Source organism: Mytilus trossulus, chromosome 5, assembly GCF_036588685.1.
Source record: "Mytilus trossulus isolate FHL-02 chromosome 5, PNRI_Mtr1.1.1.hap1, whole genome shotgun sequence".
Classification (NCBI taxonomy): domain Eukaryota; kingdom Metazoa; phylum Mollusca; class Bivalvia; order Mytilida; family Mytilidae; genus Mytilus; species Mytilus trossulus.
In genome coordinates, this window is record NC_086377.1 from 7,363,107 (window position 1) to 7,388,893 (window position 25,787).

Consider the following 25,787-nt stretch of genomic DNA (forward strand, 5'->3'; position numbering starts at 1 on the left):
TTAATTTCCTCGGAGTTCGGTATTTTTCGTGAGTATACTTATTTGTAAAATTTAGATTACTTATAATGACATAATGAATTAGTTATCTTCGGATGATGAGTATGCATATTCCTGTACAATCTTTTTTCACTAACCATAGACTAACCTCTAAGAAAGGATCATGAATATTATTATTTAAATCTACTAACATATATGTGTTGAAAACAATACAAATAAAAATTAGTTAAATTTCTGTGACCCTGGCAACAGTGTCAACTTGAACTGTGTGCTCGATATTCAAAACTGTTTAATTTTACAATAAGGCTTTTTATTTTCATTTGATCACTAATAACTTCTGATTCTCTACCAAGCGTCATTTTTCATTTTCCTTCACAACTATATTTATCCATGATATCATTTATTATTCTATTGATCTGAAGTCAATTAAGGTGGTACCCAACATTTAGACCTAAATTAATTTGGCTCGTTTAATTTTCATAAAATGTTGAGAAAATATTAACTTTGAGCCTTTGAAAAACATATAAAATTTTCAAAAAAATTCAACCAATCACTTTCTTGAAAAAAAATTGTTGGATATATAGCAGTTGGACAAACACTAATTTTGATCATTGAGAAGCTTATTTTTTTCCTGAACAATACTACGTGATTTAAACGTTTAGCTGATTTTACAGAGTTATCTCCCTGTAGTGTTAGGTACCACCTAAAATAATTTTCGGTAGTAGCTTTGATAAAAGTATGGATGAAATGCAAATTAAGCAGACACTTATTTTGTTCAACGTTTGACAAACATCTCTTTATAAACAGATTAAACAAATGATATCAAGTTTGATGTGTTTCCTTTTAAGAAACTTTCTAACACTGTTGTAAAACTATTTGTTAATGTAAACCGAAAGACGATTTTGTTATAAAGGACAGATATGATAACTTATATAATCATTTTGTTTTCAATATCAAATTTCACTCCAAAGATATTGATTCCATGTAATGATTCCTAACAAATAAGCTACCGTCATCTGTAGTATTGACAGAGGTATTTGGTAACTGGTCACAGGATTCAGTCCTCATGTGAGAAGTTGAACTCTTTCGACTGGCTGGTGTTGGAGGTGGTTTATAGTTCATTTCATTTGAAAAAAGCAACAAGTTAATTGCTTGAAGAATGGAAACCCTTTACAAAAGTAGTAACAAGCAGCCACAGTATAAAAAATTAGACAATTTTTTTTTTAATGTTTCCATTTTTCATTTAATGGGTTGATCATTTTTCTAAAAAAGGGAATGGAAATTTTCATTCACATATTTTGAAAATGAAATGTGCACATTAAATGATGATTGTTATTATGCATGGCGTATTAACTTAATCTTCATGATGTTAATATTTCAGATACTTAATTCAGTATATAATTCCACCTTATGTAATAATGCTGTATTTTGATTGGATGAGAAACATGGTATTTTTCAATAATTTTTATGTATTGGGATTTTCTTTTCTCTGTCGGGGTATTTGCTAGCAAATAACTTGGCAGATGGGAAATACTCTAGCAAATACCATGGCAGATGGGGAATACTATGTCTAAAAATAAGTCAATAAATTATTTCTATACTAATATGACAAATTCAGTGTCATTCTGAATATATGGTTCCAGATGAAATGTTTAGGATAAAAAGTTTCATTATTGAATTTAAAGCGAATGACGTAAAGATACCTGGAATGACGTCATGAATAAAACTCAACGGAAACGATTTGTCAACCGGACACATAGAACCTGAATTCCGTTTCACTAAAACAATGATTATATGGTCAATGCAATTTGACTGCGCAAATAGCACAGCTGCAGTGTATACAAAAATTATACATCCAAGTCGAAACTTCATATAATACCTTATTATAATAAACCTTCTAAGGTGGAACATTCGGTGGAATTAAACAATTATATCATGCTTATAAGAGGTATTTCCCCAAAATACCGGTTTCGAGGTTATCGAATTTCCCTCGCCTAACGGCTCTGGAAATTTGTACCTCTCAACCGGTATTTTTGGCAAATACCCCTTGTAAGCATGATATATTTGTATATAATTTTCTGTTGCACTGGGCCGATATGACGGATTGTTGAATGTAAGTCCCACTGGTATCAGTATATCAGTAGTTATCGCACCGCGGGTAAATTATCACGTAGTGAGACCGTATCGGGGTTAGTTAATTTCATAGGGGATTCATGACGCTTTTATAGTGACGTCATCTATAAATGTTGCTGTGTTTCATTGTTTGTTTTTTCAACAAAACGCAGCAGAAAAAGTCTAGGGTGCCATTGATTCGTTATACGAACTGCTACGGACCCATATATGGTATATAACTTGCCTCGTCTCCAATGATCATATTGAAGGGCAAATATATGTCAAATAAAAAATGATGTTAAACATTAAAATCCTGCTATAGTTGATAAGTGTTTTTTGGAGTCATACATACTAATATGGTGCCCAGTACCGAAAAAGGTGCCTAGTTAACGAGATAAAGTTAAAGGATAACACACGGCTATATTTATATGCAAACTATTGGATATAAACTCATTTTAAATACCAGGACTAAATTTAGTATGTACGCCAGACGCGCGTTTCGTCTACAAAAGAATCATCAGTGACGCTCGAACCCCAAAAAGTTTAAAAGGCCAAATAAAATACGAATTTAAAGAGAATTGAGACCAAAATTTCGAAAAGTTTTGCAAAATACAGCTAAGGTGATCTATGCCTGCGAGAAGACAAGCCTTAGTATTTCCAAAAAAAATTCAAATATTTGTAAACAGTAAATCTATGAATATAAACATATCAATGACAATTCATGTCAGCATAAAAAGTGCTGACTACTGGACTTGTGATACCCTCGGAGAAATAAATATCCACTAGCAGTGGCATCGACCCAGTGGTTGTAAAAAACTCATCATAGAAACCAGGACTAAATTTAGTATATACGTCAAACGCATGTTTCGTCTACAAAAGCTCCCAATGACGCCCGGATCCAAAAAAGTTAAAAAAGCCAAATAAAGTACGAAGTTGAAAAGCGTTAAGAACTACAATTCCTAAAAGTTTTGCCAAATACAGCTTAGGTAAAAGAGGGACCAAAGGGACAGTCAAACTCATTAATCTAAAACAAACTGACAAAGCCATGGCTAAAAATGAAAAAAAGACAAACAGACAAACAATAGTACACATGACACAAAATAGAAAACCAAAGAATAAACAACAGGAATCCCACCAAAAACTAGGGGTGATCTCAGGTGCTCCGGAAGGGTAAGCAGATCTTGCTCCACATGTGGCACCCGTCGTGTTGCTTATGTGATATCAAACACGGTAAATAGGCCAATTTTGACTGTCACATTCATGAAAGGGAAGGGGATTGTAGTTACGACGTAAGGAACATATCGGATATCATTTGTGAAACGGTTATTTCATAACGGTTAACCAACTCGTGATGGCGTCCGTAAAATTTACGAAGGGATGATTTTAACTTCACCATTTGGAATCTATGCGTGCGGTAGAAAAGCTGTATTATTTCAAAAAAATCAAAATGTAAACACTAATTATAACCATAGAAATGACAATTCATGTCAGCTCACAAAGTGCTGACTACTGGGGTTGTGATACCCTCGGGGAAATACATCTCAACCAGCAGTGGCATCGACCCTGTGGACACTCATTTAAGTTACCAATCATAAATGTCATCTTAAGCTCCCGTTGTCATGTTTTCATTTTTTTTTGGTTTCTTAGGGTATCCACAAAATACCTCATTATACAGGCCATCTTTAACACGAAAAATCGATTATTGCTTTCCGTGTTATTTGTTCAAATGACACTGATTATTTTGCTTAAATTTTTTTCTATCATATAACGAAAGCTGAAAAGATTTATATAATTTAAGTATCAGAATTTCATAAATTTAGTAAGATTATTTTTAGCTGAAATTTACCACATTTTGAACAAATAAATATTTATTGCGAGTTACTTTTACGTGATTATAACTGTGATAACATCAATAACTGCAGATGTTTTCTTGTTCTTGTTCGTCTGTAAAAGTGTTTCGGGTAAAAAAAAATATGTAGAAGGTTGTCAAATCCCTGACTGGAAAAAAGTTTCTTTGAGTCTGTGATAAGCAGCAGGCCTTAATAAGATTTCTTGGCGAATCGATTGTTCAGAATCGTGGTAGATCAACTGTTACTCTGATACATGTACATGTATCTAGCTAGCAATTCCAATGACCCTAAATCTGCTCAGGAGTATCTTAAAAGATTTTAAAAATAATTTTCTACGCCAGATGAAGTAGATACTCGCATTATTTTACATGTTATTCATCTAGACAAAGAGTTCGTTGTAAAACATGTCAAAGGAATCAAGGGTAGGATAATAATAAAGTCACAAGATACAGATGTTCTGATCTTATGCGTTTATAACCCCCCTCCATGCAGCATACGCATGAGCTATAATTTCAAACAGGCACTTTAACTTGCACACAAGATTTGCACCGCGATGTATATACCTGTCCACGAAATACTTAAAAGTCTCGAGTTTGCCATCTGTAACATTCTACCAGCCGTACATACTTTACCATAATCATCCCTGTTTCGGATAGTTTTTTTTAGTCTTAAAGGACTTTCCAGATTATTTCACCGATTTGTCAAACCTTTCTAATTTTGACATCGATTAATCTATAGATGTAGCTCGAGATCTTGTAAGGTTGAATGATCTCAAGTAGAACTAAAAATAGATCATAGTGACCTAAAAAACTTAAGAGTAAAATTGGCTATAAAAATGTCTTTTGCATCTACATTTAGAACTTATATATATTTTATAATTTTTTTGTTTTACATTACTACCTACAATGTATCTTATATTGAATACTATACATGTTTTGATCAACAGCAAAGCACAACTTCCTTGTATTTAACGGGAGAAGTCAGTGCTTGTTATTGTCCGGGTTTTTCGAGAGCAACTGTGAAATCGTCTGTTTTTTTTTAAAACAAGTGGTCTGGTTTTTTTTTTACAGAAAATTTGAATAAGAAAAACGGTATTCTAGATCTTTAAAATAACTGTTATTAAGTGTAGGACAATATCATATATTCCCAATAAATAATCAAAAACATAGTACGACGTTGATAAAAATGAACTTTATTTTTCAATTTAATGCACATTTTCGGAGATCGTTCTACAACTACTTTTTAGTGTTCATTAAGCAATTACTTGATTCTTAACAAAACGTTGTTAATGACATAGTGCAGGGAACTCATATTCATTTTAAATTCATTTCATGTTGGTTTTTTTATTTTACAGTTAATATTGCTTGTGGTGCACCCCGGAGATTAAAAAAAAGAGTAATAAACATAATAAACAGCAGTGAAGAATCAGAAAAATGAATGGAAATAAAAAAATATTACTTAAAGTGGTATGACCCCGTCCACATAGACAAAGACCATTCATAAATCTTTTTTTTTAAAACACACACACTTAATCCACCCTATCTTTTTATTGCCATTGAAAATAAAATTTGAATAACATTTTGCATATAATCAGCAATGAATTCAAATGAATAGTTCATCAGCCAACGTATACATATGATCCTTTAAAAATGATCGAAAATGCAAAATGTGTATATTATATGCTATCACCAGTTAGATTGTCCATATTTTCCATTTTTATGCACTTTTTTTTTATTGAAGGGAGGTTCTCATTATGTGTTGTTGATGTATAACCAATTATTACATATGCATAATCAGACTCCATCATGCAGTATTAGCATTTCAACATTTTCGGTTTTCATTTCTTGAACAAATAAAATAAATAATACAAGATACAAGACAAATAGTTAATGGAATATTTCGAATGTATACTCTTTAAAACAAACGTATATCTCACATTACACAATATATGTATGTACGTCTCAATTCGAAATGTCTATGCTTATGTCAGATCGTTGTCATCACGAATATATGCTATACATGCAATTCATAAGATGTAAGAACAAAAATATATATACTAATGAACGATACTTTATAAAATGCAAGTGTTAATACACCATGTGCCTTGAAAGTACTTATTTTGAAACTTAATTAATATATAGTTTTAAAACGTAATACACCAACACATAATATATTCAGCTATAAAAAAATTGTGTAATCACTCGATAAAACAAGGAAGGTCTCGAAAAAGCCCGGACATGAAGAAATGAATTTAGTCTCAAAATGTCACTTTCAATTAAAAAAAAGATTTAAATCAAACAATTTAACTTGATATCAATAAATATATTTATTTAGTTTGATTACCTTTAGGTGAAATTATTTTTTCTAGATATGTTTCAGGAATCCATCCTCCTATTCCATTAAAGACAACCCACACATCACAACTACCATTTTTGTTAATAACTGTGACTTCATTTCCCTCATCTAATTTTAAGTCGCCTGCAACCTCATTATTGACAGACTTGATGACTAAATATTTTTCTCCTAAAAACGAAATGTTTAATCAAGAAGTCTCGTATCTTCACTGTGAAGACTGTTCACTAGTGGTAACAAGTATTTTTCCTTTACGATGTAAGGTTATTGCATACGAACTATTTTAAAATAAGTAGAGTGTTCAATGTAGATTGTTAGACAATTTATATATGTTTATATATTTATATTGGTATATTTGTGTATGAAAAGTTCCTTGGTAAAAACAAAAAAAATATAGAACTGCATGGCAATAACGTCAAACGGTTATATGTTATTTCTTTTTATTGATATGAATACGTTAACGTTCCTGCTACAAATGAACAAAATGCATAGAACACTAATGACGTTTAGCTAATAGGTTGAATTGTAAATACATGATTATGGATTGAATGAGGTTTCGTTGCACATTATGATAATATTGAACCAAATTGTCTGCTAAAAACAAATTAGTATATCATTATTTCATTTTAATTAATTATTGAAACACACAAAATTGTATTCTATTTTTTTTCATTTTTCATAAAACTCGAAATGTAATGTTAATATTGTAGGGCTTAAATTTCTTCATATTCATGTAGGATAACTTCAAACAATATTACTTATATTGTAACTGTGACATAGACTCAATGAATATTTGGCTAAAAACGGACGTCTTTAGTATCAAATTTAGGTGTGGTTTGAACTTTAGCCTTAGTCGTCATTAAAACGTAACTGCACCACTTATAATTATTTTGTATGTTTTTTTTTATTTGTTGTCAATCCGTTATCATTTTTTTTAATACATTTGTATTATCACTTTGGTATCTTTTACCTCTTTTTTTCGATCAACTTTATGTATTTTATTTTTATCAAATAAGACGTTAATTTGTAATTTGATTCAAAAGCGAAACTAACTGTTGAGCATCAATTGATTGATTTGGTAATATTCCAAAACTGCGTTGTTAGACACCATTCGTATTGTGCTATTTTCTTCACTTCATATATTACATGTAAGCTAAAAAAGTTGTTTGTAAATTACAAAATTTACAAAATTCATAAATAATTACTTTCACCTGTTCTTCTGATGCTAGAATAAAGCAATCTATATTCAAACAAATACTTTTTCTTCAGGTCATTTGTTTTCATATTTACTTTCTACTTAAATGTTTTATATGAAATCTATGAAAGTTTTCGGAAAATGTAACACACAAAAAATGGTGGTTAAAAAAAGACACATATTTTATATCATTATATTTGAAATGTATACGCTTTATGATTGTGGCATCAACACATTTCTTCGGGAACCATCCTTCATGAAAACCAAATTTTCCTCTCCATCTCTCCCCTTCTTTCTTGAATACACTGATCACATCACCGATAGATAATTTAAGTTGATCTTCAGCTTTTGGTTCATGATTGGTCACAACTGTAAATGGTCAATTGTAATAATGATTATCACAAGACATGTAAATGCATTTATGTATCACTGAGGTAGGAAAAAAGAAGACAATATCAGTTGACAATTAATATATCTTTTGCAAATTTAATGATTAAATTAAATTGATTATTAAATAACTAGTTTAATGAAGTTTGATAGACCAGGAACGCGATGTGACTACCTTACATTTTTGTTAAGTTCAATTGTAATTTAAAGTCAATGACGCGTACTGTTTTCAAGCAATTTATTATACCTTGACAAGGTAAGTTCAATTTTAAATTTATAGATCGAAAGCGGAAAAGGCCAACACATATCACAAGTAGAGGCGTGACCTATCTTACATGTAACGTAATTATAATACTATGTTATTACGGCATTAACAATTGATTGACATGTAACATGTGAAAACAATTTAAAAATTTAATGGTTGGCATACATTCAATTTTCTTTTGTTAACTGTAACATCACTCAAAAATTTATCAAAGTGAGCAACATCAGCATGCAAACATCTACATCAAGCTCTTTGTAAATGCAAGAACATGCAGTAAAAAAACTGTATTTTCGAGCACACCCCTGTGTCGATGCCACTGCTGGTGGACGTTTCGTCCCCGAGGGTATCACCAGCCCAGAAGTCAACACTTCTGTGTTGACAGGAATATCAATAATGTGGTTATTTTTATAATTTTCCTGTTAAAAAAACTTTGAATTTTCGAAAAACTAAGAATTTCTTATTCCAGGTATTGATTACCTTAGCCGTATTTGGCACAACTTTTTGAAATTTTGGATCCTCAATGCTCTTTAATTTGTACTTGTTTGGCTTCATAACTATTTTGATTTGAGCGTCACTGATGAGACAAAGAAGGCAAAACGCGCGTCTGGCGTACCAAATGATAGTCATTTTACCTTTAATAACTATTTACTATCAGATTTTGGCAAAAACAAAAAAAGCATCGAATTAATTTCTAAATTTACAATCTTCCAAATACCAGATGTTGGCTTTAAATTGTAAACCACTGACGAGTAAGGCTTTCCGTTCCTTTTTCAAACATCACTTTTTTTTTATAGATTTTTCTTTATATACAAAAACAGAAAACGTTTTTTTCCCCATTTTTTTTTAAAATAAAACAAAAGAAAAAAAAAAAACTCAATTATTCGGTTAAGAAAAGCACAAATGGATTTTTTTTTAATTCAAAATATTCCTGTTCTTGCACAGAATATTGCAAACAATATTCGGAATTTATTTCGTACCTACATGTTCTGTACTGTTCTTTGGCATAGGACACGTGCTACAGAAGTCATCTTCAATGTTATTTAAAGTCATGCAAATCTGACAAAGCCACATGTTGGAACCTACAACATATGATTATATAAACATTGATCAATAGGAAATACAATATCGATGAAAATGTACAAATGTACGATAATGGAACCCAATCTGGCTAAAAAACGATAGAAAAAAATAGTAAAAAACAATAAATGACTCATACGAATGGCCACTTATTCCTTATGGACATGTTTACCAAAAAAAAAAATCACATGTTTAAAAAGATTGACATGTTAAACACAATTGTCGTAGGATAATGAGTTGTACTTTAAGAATTTGCTAGCCATAATCATTGCTCAATTTTTTTCCAACTTTATGTTTACACGGGAAATTGATTTCTTTTTAATTTATGTTGAGGAACGATTAATGAAAAATAATATATATCAATTATGTCATAGATAATCAATATTGTTTTACCTGTCGTATTTCAAAATGAGAAGTATCAGGAATGATAAATTGAAGGACAGACCGTATATTATCACGAGTTGGCACAAAGAGTGCCTGGAATAGTGTGTAAAACCAGTAGGACGGTCATCAATTGGTAATAGTACAATTTCTCGTATAGTGCATTTAATTAGAGTAAAAATACATCGACCATAAACAAGTAAATTTTAGATTTTCTACAGTTAATTTTTTTTAACATTGATTTTTACCTGGTTTATTTAAAAAAAAAGTCCTGTCTTGTAAAATGATAAATCCATATAAGGATATTTATATATACAAGAATGGGTTATATATACAACTCGTCTTAACATCAACCCAACAATGTTAGATCTGTAAATTTGCTTTCGCAAATTTTTTGGTTCTTCCCTCGCCGGGATTCGAACCCATGCTACTGTGATATCGTGACACCAAATCGCCTGCACTGCAGCCGTCCCGCTAGACCACACGACCACCTGGGCTCTTAAAAAAAGAGCTTTCGCTGGCCATGTGTTACCTTACCACGTCAGTTTTAATCTAGCGGCGTACTACAGTACATGATATATGAGGCATGAAGATGTTATTGTTACAGATCAGCTAAATTATCTATAGTAAAGGATCCTACAAATTAATGTAAGATACAGTCACAGAAAATAATTATATTCATTAGTACGTCTGAGTCAGTGACAACCGTACAACAGATGTATCCATCGGATCGCCATCAATGGTGGTGATACATGGTTGTGTACATAATGTATATACAACTCGTCTAAACATCAACCCAACAATGTTAGATCTGTAAATTTGCTTTCGCAAATTTTTGGTTCTAACCTCGCCAGGATTCGAACCCATGCTACTGTGATATCGTGACACCAAATCACCTGCACTGCAGCCGTCCCGCTAGGCCACACGACCACCTGGGCTCTCAAAAAAGAGCTTTCGCTGGCCATGTGTTACCTTTCCACGTCAGTTTTAATCTAGCGGCGTACTACAGTACATGATATATAAGGCATGAAGATGTTACTTATGTATATAGAGCCCAGGTGGTCGTGTGGTCTAGCGGGACGGCTGCAGTGCAGGCGATTTGGTGTCACGATATCACAGTAGCATGGGTTCGAATCCCGGCGAGGGAAGAACCAAAAATTTGCGAAAGCTAATTTACAGATCTAACATTGTTGGGTTGATGTTTAGACGAGTTGTATATATATATAGATCTAACATTGTTGGGTTGATGTTTAGACGAGTTGAATATATATATATATATATATACAACTCGTCTAAACATCAACCCAACAATGTTAGATCTATAAATTTGCTTTCGCAAATTTTTGGTTCTTCCCTCGCCGGGATTCGAACCCATGCTACTGTGATATCGTGACACCAAATCGCCTGCACTGCAGCCAACGTTCAAACCTATGATTGCGTTGGATAAAAACCGCAATTTTCATACGTGTGCATGTCAAACAAATTTCGTTGTAGAAGGGTCTAAAAACAGCACAAACAACATTTTCCAAAAGACCAAAAATGTGAAAAAGTATATTTAAACAAAACGCATTTGACTAACAGGTCGAACAACTGATGTTCTTAAACCCTGCTGACTGCCATTGACGATTGCCAAACAAAATTGATCACAAGATGTAACAAAATGGATCTGAATATAAATTTAATACGTCACAGAAAAAAATATTTTGTTAACTTGTGGCTACGATGTTGTGCCACAAACATTCGGTGTCAATATTTCTTTAGTACACCAGATCTAGATTTCGACAATATATGTCTCTTCAGTGATGTTAGGGATCGAAACGGTATTTGGAAGGCCATATAATTTACTCTCAATTTAAGATTGACTCTTGAATTTTAAGAGACAATATAGGATGAACGGATCATATAAACCGGAGGGAAAATATGATACATCCCCAAACAAAAAATATAAACGAGTCTAAATTGAAAACTACGTTCAAACCTATGATTGCGTTGGATAAAAACCGCAATTTTTATATATATATATATAAATTGCGAAAGCAAATGTACAGGTCTAACATTGTTGGTTTGATGTTTAGACGAGTTGTATATATATATATATATATTTGCGAAAGCAAATTTACAGATCTAACATTGTTGGGTTGATGCTTAGACGAGTTGTATATACATTATGTACACAGTCATGTATCGCTATCATTGATGGCGATCCAATGGATACATCTGTTGTACGGTTGTCACTGACTCAGACGTACTTATATATATATATATATATATATATATATATATATAAAATGACTGAATAAATAGTCAACGATCAATCTTACAGGGCGATGGATCATGTAATATGATTCTGTACACTACAAAATATAATATATAACAAGTCAAAAAGAGTACAACATCACCATAAAATAACTATAAAATATACAAATATTAGATATTTCGGATAACAGATATCCTTCTTCAATAATAGCACGATGTCAAATGAATCGTGTCAATTCAAATTGAGACTCTATCAAAATCTTGATTTATACAATTTAAGCGAACGCTGGAACAATTTTAAAATTTCCAAACACACCGCAAAGACTACAGAAATATGCCAAAAATAAAAATAGTTATCAACGATGTGAAATGGCACAACTTTAGATTTCAAAAGGATGTGACAGTTGAGATGTAATAACTGCATTGAGGGCAGTCCTCAAACAAAAACATCAAAATAATCATAAAATAATCAAAAATGTCCTTACAGATCCAGGATGGTATAAATTAGACAACGGTAGGGCAATTACAACGGAAACTACATATTAAAGCCTTCCAAACGAATAGCAGTGTAATAGTGATTGAAAAAATAAGTTTTGTATATCGAGCTTAAATAATTGAACGTGGCAACGTACTTATACATCATCCCGAATCAATGAAAACCTGTAATTTAAACGGTAATTTAAAAAATAATTTCGAACTGTAAAGCCAGTACTAAATCCGGCGTTGTTAACAGGTGGTCACAGGAAAATGAGGGACTCGTTCTATGTTTTTTCATTTATGCCCTCTGGGGAGACTGTCCGTAACTTTCTTATCCAAAATTTTTCCCGAGCGACTCTCGTTGTGGTCTATGATCGTGATGGTAAGGTTTTTGAGATCAGCTTGTGTGTGTCCAGGTGATCTCAAATGACGACTTACGGGTAGGTCGGGCTTGCAAGTGTAGTCACTTCGATGACCATTCATGCGTTTGTTAAATGGCTGCTCTGTCTCGCCAACATACTGCATGCCACATCGACACTGAAGGGGTATACAACATTCTGGGTTTTGCAAGTTACATTGCAATATATAGTGTACACAGACCCAGTCGAGTGGCAGGTGAATGTTTGAGTATTCAGTATTTGTTGACAAGTCAGGCAACGTCTGTTACCACATGACTTGCACCATCCTGCAGTTGAACAGCTTTTATTTGAGGAAACGTCAGCTCTAACAAATAAGTCTTTCAGACTTGCTGGTCTCCGAAAAGCTAAGACAGGAGGATTGGGAAAGATCTTGGATAATTTAGGGTGTTTGGCAATAGTTTGCCAATTGGCACGGATCAAACGTGAAAGGTTATTAAAGGCTGGATTGTATGTAAGAACAAACGGGACTATTTTGCTGCGCTTCTTCCGTTTGTACTGTAAGAGGTCATTGCGGCTGTTATTGCTAGCGCGCTCAAACCCCTTATCTAGGTCCAATTTCTTATAACCTCGTTTTGTCAAAAATCCGCGAAGTTCCTGTAACCGTTTCGTGACAGCCTCCTCAGAGGAGCAAATCCGCTTGACTCTGAGAGCTTGACTGTACGGGATACTTTTTGTACAGTGTTTTGGGTGACAGCTTTGGGGAGAAAGGTATTGATGTGTATCTGTGGGTTTACAGTAGAGGTCTGTTGATATGACACCGTCCTTTATAGATGTGGTTGTATCTAAGAAAGATATCTTAGAGTCGGAAATTTCATACGTAAATTTAATTGAATGGTGGGCGTTGTTTGCATGTCTGATGAAATCATCCAGTTTTTGTTGAGATTCAATCCATTTCATGTCAACATCATCAATGAAACGGAACCAAGACAAAGGTTTGGATAAAGATGTTGCAATAATTTGTTTTTCTAATTTGCCCATGAAAATATTGGCGTAAGACGGTGCCATTTTCGTCCCCATCGCTGTCCCGTTAATTTGAAGGTAATGCTCACCATTAAAGGTGAAATTGTTGCATTTCAGGACCAGAGTAAGCAGCTGGACTAAACATTCAGTAGGTGGTTCTAAAATGTTGCGCGAGTCCCATATTTCCCTACAAGATTGTATGTCGTCATCATGAGGTATGTTGGTATACAATGAGGTGACATCTAAAGTGACAAGGAGGATTTCCTGAGGAAGAGGGTGCATGGATTCCATTTTACGAAGATAATCTGTAGTGTCTTGAATGTGGGAAGGAAGATTTTCTACATGAGATCTTAAATGAAAATCGACGAATTCCGAGATTTTCTCAGTCGGATGGCCGTTTGCGGATACAATGGGTCTACCAGGGTTGTTGACCTTGTGTATTTTGGGAAGAAGATACAATCGACCAGGCTTGGCATTCTCTGGCTTTAAATAACCAATTGTATCCTCATCTATGTGACCGTCATTGTACATGGTTTGTAACGCAGTGGTAATTTTGGAGCTAAACTCGGAAGTAGGGTCATAGTCTAGCTTCTTATAAAATCTCTCATCTGAGAGCTGACGCACTGCTTCCGCGATGTAGTTAGCTTTGTCCATTATCACAACGGCACTGCCCTTGTCTGCTGGTTTTATCACAATATCATCTCGGTTTCTAAGCGATTGTATGGCTTTTTTCTCGTCAGGAGAGGTGTTGTAAAATGACGAGTACTTGTTGCTAGCTAGATGAACAACATCCGATTTGATTTTGTCGATAACATCTTCCAGTGAAGCAGATTTACTAGGTTTTGGAATCCATGAACTCTTCTTTTTAAAATGCGGAATTATGATTTCTTCCTCCAAGTCAGACGTGTCTGTGTCCTCCTCATTATCCACCTCTTTATCCTTGTTACCAAAATATTCTTTGATTCTGAGGGTTCTAGCAAAGTTATCAAGGTCATCTCCCAATTTCATATCATCTATGTTATTGGGAGTAGGGCAAACATTCAATCCCTTGGACAAGACTTTAGTTTCGTCCTCAGATAAAGAGACTGAGGATAAATTGACAACCGTGTTGTTGGGATCCATCGGAACTCGAATTTTTCTTTTAAATCTACGATTTCGAGTTTTTTTCTTAGATTTTGTAGAGGGTCTAATTGAAGGGGTGTTAATTTGCACACCATCACGTTTAAATTTGTTGATCTGTTTGACGTGGAGCTTATGTGATTCAATATGGTTGATATCACCAAGACGTACTTGAATTTCGTCAAGTTCAGGATCAGACAAATGTTCACGGGATCGGCGGTGCAAATTATCACGTAGTTTATAAATATAATTAACTTGATGAATTGCTTCTTGGCGTAAGAGATCCATCAGACGAAAAGAACTGTTGTATAAAATGTTGTTCCATCTGTGAAAAAATCTGTTCGACTTTTCTCCTGTTGTGAGTGGGGAGGCCTTTAAAATAAGTCCTTTCGGAATAATTCCTTGATTAATGTAGGTTTCTAAATTTGCACGAAATTCAAGTACGTCTTGGTGATATCAACCATATTGAATCACATAAGCTCCACGTCAAACAGATCAACAAATTTAAACGTGATGGTGTGCAAATTAACACCCCTTCAATTAGACCCTCTACAAAATCTAAGAAAAAAACTCGAAATCGTAAATTTAAAAGAAAAATTCGAGTTCCGATGGATCCCAACAACACGGTTGTCAATTTATCCTCAGTCTCTTTATCTGAGGACGAAACTAAAGTCTTGTCCAAGGGATTGAATTTTTGCCCTACTCCCAATAACATAGATGATATGAAATTGGGAGATGACCTTGATAACTTTGCTAGAACCCTCAGAATCAAAGAATATTTTGGTAACAAGGATAAAGAGGTGGATAATGAGGAGGACACAGACACGTCTGACTTGGAGGAAGAAATCATAATTCCGCATTTTAAAAAGAAGAGTTCATGGATTCCAAAACCTAGTAAATCTGCTACACTGGAAGATGTTATCGACAAAATCAAATCGGATGTTGTTCATCTAGCTAGCAACAAGTACTCGTCATTTTACAACACCTCTCCTGACGAGAAAAAAGCCATACAATCGCTTAGAAACCGAGATGATATTGTGATAAAACCAGCAGACAAGGGCAGTGCCGTTGTGATAATGGACAAAGCTAACTACATCGCGGAAGCAGTGCGTCAGCTCTCTGATGAGAGATTTTATAAGAAGCTAGACTATGACCCTACTTCCGAGTTTAGCTCCAAAATTATCACTGCGTTCCAAACCATGTACAATGACGGTCACATAGATGAGGATACAATTGGTTATTTAAAGCCAGAGAATGCCAAGCCTGGTCGATTGTATCTTCTTCCCAAAATACACAAGGTCAACAACCCTGGTAGACCCATTGTATCCGCAAACGGCCATCCGACTGAGAAAATCTCGGAATTCGTCGATTTTCATTTAAGATCTCATGTAGAAAATCTTCCTTCCCACATTCAAGACACTACAGATTATCTTCGTAAAATGGAATCCATGAACCCTCTTCCTCCGGAAACCCTCCTTGTCACTTTAGATGTCACCTCATTGTATACCAACATACCTCATGATGACGACATACAATCTTGTAGGGAAATATGGGACTCGCGCAACATTTTAGAACCACCTACTGAATGTTTAGTCCAGCTGCTTACTCTGGTCCTGAAATGCAACAATTTCACCTTTAATGGTGAGCATTACCTTCAAATTTAATAACGGGACAGCGATGGGGACGAAAATGGCACCGTCTTACGCCAATATTTTCATGGGCAAATTAGAAAAACAAATTATTGCAACATCTTTATCCAAACCTTTGTCTTGGTTCCGTTTCATTGATGATGTTGACATGAAATGGATTGAATCTCAACAAAAACTGGATGATTTCATCAGACATGCAAACAACGCCCACCATTCAATTAAATTTACGTATGAAATTTCCGACTCTAAGATATCTTTCTTAGACACAACCACATCTATAAAGGACGGTGTCATATCAACAGACCTCTACTGTAAACCCACAGATAAACATCAATACCTTTCTCCCCAAAGCTGTCACCCAAAACACTGTACAAAAAGTATCCCGTACAGTCAAGCTCTCAGAGTCAAGCGGATTTGCTCCTCTGAGGAGGCTGTCACGAAACAGTTTCAGGAACTTCGCGGATTTTTGCAAACGAGGTTATAAGAAATTGGACATAGATAAGGGGTTTGAGCGCGCTAGCAATAACAGCCGCAATGACCTCTTACAGTACAAACGGAAGAAGCGCAGCAAAATAGTCCCGTTTGTTCTTACATACATCCAGCCTTTAATAACCTTTCACGTTTGATCCGTGCCAATTGGCAAACTATTGCCAAACACCCTAAATTATCCAAGATCTTTCCCAATCCTCCTGTCTTAGCTTTTCGGAGACCAGCAAGTCTGAAAGACTTATTTGTTAGAGCTGACGTTTCCTCAAATAAACGCTGTTCAACTGCAGGATGGTGCAAGTCATGTGGTAACAGACGTTGCCTGACTTGTCAACAAATACTGAATACTCAAACATTCACCTGCCACTCAACTGGGTCTGTGTACACTATATATTGCAATGTAACTTGCAAAACCCAGAATGTTGTATACCTCCTTCAGTGTCGATGTGGCATGCAGTATGTTGGCGAGACAGAGCAGCCATTTAACAAACGCATGAATGGTCATCGAAGTGACTACACTTGCAAGCCCGACCTACCCGTAAGTCGTCATTTGAGATCACCTGGACACACACAAGCTGATCTCAAAAACCTTACCATCACGATCATAGACCACAACGAGTGTTGGTCGAAGGTCGACAGAGTCGCTCGGGAAAGATTTTGGATAAGAAAGTTACGGACAGTCTCCCCAGAGGGCATAAATGAAAAAACATAGAACGAGTCCCTCATTTTCCTGTGACCACCTGTTAACAACGCCGGATTTAGTACTGGCTTTACAGTTCGAAATTATTTTTTAAATTACCGTTTAAATTACAGGTTTTGATTGATTCGGGATGATGTATAAGTACGTTGCCACGTTCAATTATTTAAGCTCGATATACAAAACTTATTTTTTCAATCACTATTACACTGCTATTCGTTTGGAAGGCTTTAATATGTAGTTTCCGTTGTAATTGCCCTACCGTTGTCTAATTTATACCATCCTGGATCGGTAAGGACATTTTTGATTATTTTATGATTATTTTGATTTTTTTGTTTGAGGACTGCCCTCAATGCAGTTATTACATCTCAACTGTCACATCCTTTGGAAATCTAAAGTTGTGCCATTTCACATCGTTAATAACTATTTTTATTTTTGGCATATTTCTGTAGTCTTTGCGGTGTGTTTGGAAATTTTAAAATTGTTCCAGCGTTCGCTGAAATTGTATAAATCAAGATTTTGATAGAGTCTCAATTTGAATTGACACGATTCATTTGACATCGTGCTATTATTGAAGAAGGATATCTGTTATCCGAAATATCTAATATTTGTATATTTTATAGTTATTTTATGGTGATGTTGTACTCTTTTTGACTTGTTATATATATATATATATATATATAAGTGCCTATAAATAGCAGCACATGACATACAAATCTATGGAAGTGTGGATTAATCAGTACAGAGATTAATTCAATTACACAAATAAAATTATAGATTGCCTAACAATGTAATTTTAACACACTATTTAGAGTGTAAATATAAGAATGTTTAAAATATTTACAAAATGATGAAAATAAACGCAATATTTCGCTAGACCAACTAGCTTTATCAAGCGTGCATCTATCCAGGTGAAATCGGATGTAGATGCTAAGAAACTTTTGCAGCTCAATGTATATGTTGAACTTAGCTGCCTTGATAATAAGAAAATTTTGCAGTTCAATGTCTATGTTGAATTTGGATTGAGCTGCCTTAAAAAAAAATACAGCTCCATGTATATGTTGCTCTTGGATTTAGCTGCCTTAAAAATACATAATTGGTAGTTGAAATTAGCAACGTCCATTGGCCGAAATTACGGGATAAAAAGGACGATGCTTAGTATTTTTTTTTTTTTTTTTAACATTCATAAATTCTTTATTGCACTCTTTGCTGTTTTAACAAATTACTTAATGTACAGCATTCCATCATAGTATTGATGCTTAGTATTTAAATTATTCTTTATCTTTCCTGTATCTTTTCTCGTCTTTTTCGTTAAGACCATCAGGTTCTTAAGTGTGGAGTTGGTGAACCCAAAAGTTCTCGCCGTGGTGTCCCACTCGGTGTTGACTTCTATAATTTGGAAAGTGACATTTTCAAAAGGATGTTTCGTTGAACGAAGATGTCTTGTGAGAGGACAGTTTTTGTTGGTTTTGTACGATGAACGATGGTTATTAAGCCGAATATTAAATTTTGTCCATTGTTTCTCCCACATACTGAATACCACAAGTGATACACGTTAATATATAAATTGAGTTCTCCGTTTTACAGTTGGAATTTGAGTAGATGGTATAATTTTGTTTAGTAACGGAGCTGATGAAAGAACTGCTTGTATTGGCAGCTTTACAACACAAACAATTCCTTCGACCACATTGTTTGTAGCAACCGGGCGATGGAGTAGGCTGCTTTGCTAATACAGAAGTCACTAATTTGTCACGGATGTTTTTAGGTCTTCTAAAGGCCATGACTGGTGGTGATGAAAATACTTTTTTTTACATTTAAATCATTTTCTATAATTTTCCAATGCTTCTGAACAATGGATGACACATTTTTAAAATCAGGATGGTAAGTGAGTACAAGGGGTGTTTTGTTAGCTGCTTTATTCTTATCTTTGTACTCAAGAAGTTCTTGCGACTAGTTTTGTTTGCTCTTTCGAAAGCGCCATCAATGATGTTGTTATTCTATCCTCGAACAACTAGATGTTTACAAAGTTGTCCAAGTCTAGCATCTTTCGTATTTTCATTAGAGCATATTCTCTTGATTCGTAATGCCTGGCTGAATGGGATACCACGGGAGCAGTGTTTAGGATGGCAACTTTTTGGAGAAAGGAATTGATGTTTGTCCGTTTGTTTGGTATGAAGGTCCGTTATAATGGTTCCGTTCTTGATGTAACTCGTAGTATCGAGGAAGTTAATTTTCTCCATACAGGACTCATATGTAAATTTTATTGAATGGTGGAAAGAGTTACAGTGTTCTAGAAATTCATGAAGATGTTCTTGTGAATCTGTCCATTTGAAATCAATATCGTCAATGAATCGGAACCATGAAAAGGGCTGATATGGAGCACTAGCCAAGAGGCGTTTTTCAAGTTGGCCAATAAATATGTTGGCATATGACGGGGCCATTTTTGTGCCCATACTAGTACCGTCTATCTGGAGATAGTGTTTTTCATTGAAAGAGAAGTTGTTATTCTCCAGTACTAGTTTGAGAAGTGTAACAAGGCACTCGGTAGGACGATTTTTTTCACTACGAGTGTTCCATGCCTCTTCACACGCTATTCCTTCGTTTTGTGGAATGTTGGTATATAAAGAAGAAACGTCCATGGATGCAAGTATAGTATTGCTTGGTAAAGGATTGAGGCTTTCCATTTTCTTTAGATAATCAGTTGTGTCTTTCACATGAGGTCTTAGATGATGGTCTACAAATTCTGATATCTTTTCAGTTGGATGACTATTCGCTGATACAATTGGTCGACCTGGATTGCCCGTTTTATGTATTTTAGGCAACATATAGAATCGTCCGGCCTTTGCTTCGTTCTCAAGAGGTCGGACATAATCAAAGGTGTCATTGTCTATATGCTTATTGTCGAACATATCTGGAAGGATGGTGTTGATCCTTCGAATAGTATTAAGCGTTGTATCTGTGGTTAATTGTTTTTAAAAATTAGAGTTTGAAAGTTGGCGATTCCCCTCTGCTATATAATCTGTTTTATTCATGACAACCACAGCACCACCTTTGTCGGCAGGTTTTATTACAATATCCTCTTGATATTTTAATGCTTTCAAAGCTATAATTTCGGACTTGGATAAATTATAATTTCTTGTATTTGACTTTATATCAGACCTCACGTAGTTAATGAATGACTCCAAGTTATCATTTGGTTGGTTTGGTGGTTTCCATTAACTTTTTTTCCTAAATTTTAGGATGGACGTGACTTCTTCATTGGTGTCAGTATCTGAATCTGTTAATCCGGCTTCTTCAAGGTTTTTCTTGCCCCTATTGTAGAAAAAATCTTTCAAGCGTAAACGTCTAGCGAATTGGTCTAGGTCTTCGTCTAGCTGAAAGTTATTTACAGTTGATGGGATGGGACAGAAATTTAAACCTTTACTTAAAAGAGATTCCTCAGCACGTGTAAGTTCTTTAGATGACAAATTTACAACAATGCTTTCAGTTTATTGTTTCCGTCTTTTAAATTTTCTTTTTCTAGGGGTCTTATGGTTTGTTGTATTAATATCATTTATAGGCTGATTTAAATTGACAGTTTGAATTTTATCTCTTTGAAATTTATTCTTTTGTTTTTCTTTATGTTTCGATAGTTCAATTTTTTCAATATCTGCGAGGCGACGTTTAATTATTGCTTAATCATCACGAGAAATGTTACTATTGTTGATGATATATGATATTTCATTTACAATTTGTTTGTAATTTGTGGTTGTAAAAGAAAGTAACAGTTGAAGAAGCTGGATTGAGCAGTTAAACAGAATTTCATTCCAACGGCTGATGAATCTTTTGGATTTATGTCCCGGTGCCTGGGGACTCACTTTATATATATATATATATATTTTATATTTCACTGACTCAGACGTACTAGTACTTATGAATATAATTATTTTCTGTGACTGTATCTTACATTAATTTGTAGGATCCTTTACTATAGATAATTAAGCTGATCTGTAACAATAACATCTTTATGCCTTATATATCATGTACTGAAGTACGCCGCTAGATTAAAACTGACGTGAAAAGGTAACACATGCCCTCCGAAAGCTCTTTTTATGAGAGCCCAGGTGGATGTGTGGTCTAGTGGGACGGCTGCAGTGCAGGCGATTTGTTGTCACGATATCACAGTAGCATGGGTTCGAATCACGGCGAGGGAAGAACCAAAAATTTGCGAAAGCAAATTTACAGATCTAACATTGTTGGGTTGATGTTTAGACGAGTTGTATATATTTTATATATATATATATAAACTTCTCAAATTGTTTGTGCTTCCTTTGGTGGTATTCGAACTCATGCTACTGAGATATTGTGACACCGAATCGCCTAGCACTGTATTCGACACGCTAGACCATCCGACCACCTAGGCTTCACAATAATAAAGCCCTCGGTAACCGGGTGTTACCTTTCCTCGCCAGTTTTAATCTAGATTCGTAATAAAGCACATGATATTTAAGGCATAAAGATGGAAGAAAAACAGATTTGCGAAATCAAATTTACAAATCTTACATTGTGACTGGTTCAGACGTATTTACAATAAATAATTCAGTTGATCTGTATCAATTCCACATTCATGCATTATATATCATGTTCTGTATTACGACTCTTGCGTTCAACGTTAATTATTAGCATGTTGTTTCCCTTTTCTTTGAATACAATGCATTGAATTACTTGAGTCAGTCTCATAAAGTTATGCCCCCTCTTTACAAAACATTATTATGGTGGTTTTTAATGGAGATTTCTATTCAACTGTAAATATAGACAATGTCCGACCTACGATAAAATGCGAAAAAGTTTGGCATTAGATTAAACAATGGTTTCAATCAAGAAATTGATTCATGTCTTTCAATTTTGGTCTAGCATTACAAATGCATGATGCATATGATACACATAGTTTGGTTAAAACTTTCCATACAGTCATTGTTTCTTGCATTTTACAACAATATAACGTGTATTACTAAGGCTTCTCTCAAGATATACTGTTGAATATCCAATTGGGGCCATTTACCAGGAAAAAAACAAAAAAACTTTCGGGATAGACCATCATCGTAAAACATGTTCGTACTGTACATGTAGATCTCTCAGTATAGAACTAATGTGTAGTACCACTTTCTAGGGCTAATAAACACTATACTTTCTTCTTTACAATGATATATATATATATTAGAAAAGCACTACTAGCAGTTTGTCCGAGTACACAGTTATTTCGTAGTGCATTTCTTTTAGACAATAAATGGAAATAAAAAAAGTCTCACCTGCGCTTTCTCAATAATACAGTGCTGTGTATTATTGTTGGGACACATTATATCAAAATTATCATATTATAGAAAACTTCATCGTCTCTTACTCAAAATATGGACAATTTTATGTTCAGGGGGTCTTAAAATCTTTTGACAGCTTCCGAAATACTTATTTTTAACCTGTTTCAGCTGAACCAAATCAGTAGTTTACTTTAAAAATTCATAAATATTTTTCTTCACAGTGTAATTTTATCCCCCTACTTGCTATTTGAGGCATGAAGAAATAAACTTGAAAAGGGTATAAAAGAGATTGACAAATAACACACTGTTCACACTTGGGACTATATTCGTGGACAATGAAAATCAAGGGACGATAACTGTGTATTCGGGCCGGTTACTGAGATGCCAACTGCAAACCTCAATTAAACTGATTAAAAGATGATGTCTTCATTATATAAATATTAAGTATAATTTTTGTTCAGGGGTCTTAAAATATTTTGACAGCTTCCGAAATACTTATTTTTAACCTTTTTCAGCTGGACCAAATCACTAGTCTACTTTAAAATTCATGAATCAATTTGAATCAACTTTTTGTAAATGTACATACCATATTAAATGATTCTTAGTTTTATGGTGATTGTGCAAATAATTTTAAAAGGGTTCATAGATTTATAACATGTGAAACATAAAACAAGTTTCTATCTGATGAGTTTAGCCTTTTTCTACAGATTTTTATAGTTCGTTCTTATGTTGTACTTTTATACCACTGTTGCATGTTAGGGGAGGGTTGGGATCCCGCTAATATGTTTAACCCCGCCATAAATGAGGCCGTTAGTTTTTTTACGTTTGAATTGTTTTACATTGTCTTATCGGGGCCTTTTATAGCTGACTATGCGGTATTGGCTTTGCTCATTGTTGGAGGCCGTACGGTGACCTATAGTTGTTAGTTTTTGTGTCATTTTGGTTTCTTGTGGATAGTTGTCTCATTGGCAATCATACCACATCTTCTTTTTAATATTACAACTTCGTGGGAAATAAAAAAAAATAATATAAAGTTTTGAACAGAAAGGAGATAACAATTGTTCACGGCTTAGAATTTATTACCCGGCCAAAAAAATATTTAATCAGTTTATTTCCATTTTTTTTTTACGTTTATTCATTGTTAACCACCCCTTTGACTAGCTTGTAAAATTCATCTTTAGGATTAGTAACTAAGAAATTGTTTGTTTGATTATTTATTTCATTTGAAAAAACATTCATTTGTTTTTGTTTTAATGTCAATTCTCGTATGTATATAATTGTAGAAACAAGTTGAAAATTTTAATACTCTTCTTTAATGCGGCTTATAAGCAATTTTGATATTGATTTGTTGCAGTAGGACAATTATTTATCGAAGAATAAAACAAATAATGAGTGAAAACGTATTGGCAATCAAAAGAGGATACAATTTAAACATTATAGGTAATAGAGGTATTGCCGTTGTTGTAATTTATTAGATAATGGAAGCCATCTGTTATTACATTGTAAAGAAGATGAATGATTCAAATACATTATTTCCACTTATATACGAAACAAATACATGTGTATTATTGATGTGAGAGATGATGAAAGATTGAACCTATCACCACTATTTTAAGTCATTGAAATTGGAACTTATAAAAAATGAAATTTAATTAAAACCCTTTAAACCTCAATGTGGACCAATTCGATGACAGAACCTGAAAAAAACTACAATCTGAAACCTAAGTTAGATCCAATATATGAAGAAAAAAAAACCTTTATGGAAATTTGGACCTAGATTTGCACTTATTCAGCATATCCAAGTACTCAAACAATGTAATCAATTTAGTTCTAAAAGGACAGTTAGAGCTAATGTGTGTATTATGGTTCGTTCCTTAAACAATATGTATATATATATAAATTGAAGATCGCAATATAATAATTCGAACGCAAAATTTTGCTGTCGATTCAAAGTCATGAAAACTAAAAGAATGTTGATTTCATCTGTGTTCCATAGATATTTATCAACTTCATTGTATTTTTCTATGGTGTATAGGTCACATACTTATTTAGTCAAATAACAATAAATATCTGAATTGAAATCGAATTGACTAAAAACGTAAGATGTCAATAAATTAAGATCTATGGGCAAAATTATACTAACACATAATCCTAAATACAGGTTATTTACAGTGTGTACACGATATTTTTCAACAATGTCATAAATCGTTAGGTTTGGCATGCCTTTAAATCAGGTTCAACCAACCATTATTTTTAGATAAACTCATCAAAGATACCAGAAACAGATTTTGTATATACGCCAGCCGCGCGTTAAAATTCCTAAAAGTTTTGCAAAATACAGCTAAGGTAAAAAGGTCTTGTATCAAATATTTCGTTTCTGTTGCGTGTTGGCGTTTGTTTTAGTTGTATCTCGGTGTTCCTGTTCTTCCTTTGTTTTCCTCTGATAATTGATGTGTTTCTCTTAGTTTTTGTTTTTGAATAAAGCAACAGTAGTATGCCGCGGTTCAAAAATCGATTTAGAGGACACAAATCCGGGTTACAAACTAAAACCGAGAGAAACACATCATATATAAGAGGAAAACAGCGAGCCAACAAAAACAATGAAATGCAACATACATAGAAACAAACCATTAGATAACAATTGCCAATTATATTCAGGAAAAAAAGGGGAGTTAAATCTTGGTATGAGGTTAGTCAAACCTCGCACTTTTATAGCAATAGTAAATATACCGTTACGGATTTCTCTATGAAATTATGACTTTTGAACACAGTTATACCTTCTGTTGCCATCAGATAAGTTTTTGCTGCTGTCGA

The 25,787-nt window shown here is 34.0% G+C and overlaps 2 protein-coding genes across 2 annotated transcripts; one reads left to right on the forward strand and one right to left on the reverse strand.

The window, feature by feature from the left end:
• The first annotated feature begins 15,455 nt into the window (after positions 1-15,455).
• Positions 15,456-16,511, forward strand: LOC134717544 (uncharacterized). The gene has a single exon (XM_063580033.1). The coding sequence runs from the start codon at positions 15,456-15,458 to the stop codon at positions 16,509-16,511; it is 1,056 nt and encodes a 351-aa protein (XP_063436103.1).
• A 3,165-nt stretch (positions 16,512-19,676) lies between these two features.
• LOC134717545 (uncharacterized) lies at positions 19,677-20,588 on the reverse strand. The gene has a single exon (XM_063580034.1). It carries the CDS (start codon positions 20,586-20,588, stop codon positions 19,677-19,679), a length of 912 nt encoding a protein of 303 aa, XP_063436104.1.
• Between the last annotated feature and the right edge of the window lie 5,199 nt (positions 20,589-25,787).

Excerpts from the sequence above, each read along its gene's own strand:
- LOC134717544 (XM_063580033.1), top strand. The coding sequence starts at position 15,456 with ATGGATCCCAACAACACGGTTGTCAATTTATCCTCAGTCTCTTTATCT.
- LOC134717545 (XM_063580034.1), bottom strand. The coding sequence starts at position 20,588 with ATGTTCGACAATAAGCATATAGACAATGACACCTTTGATTATGTCCGA.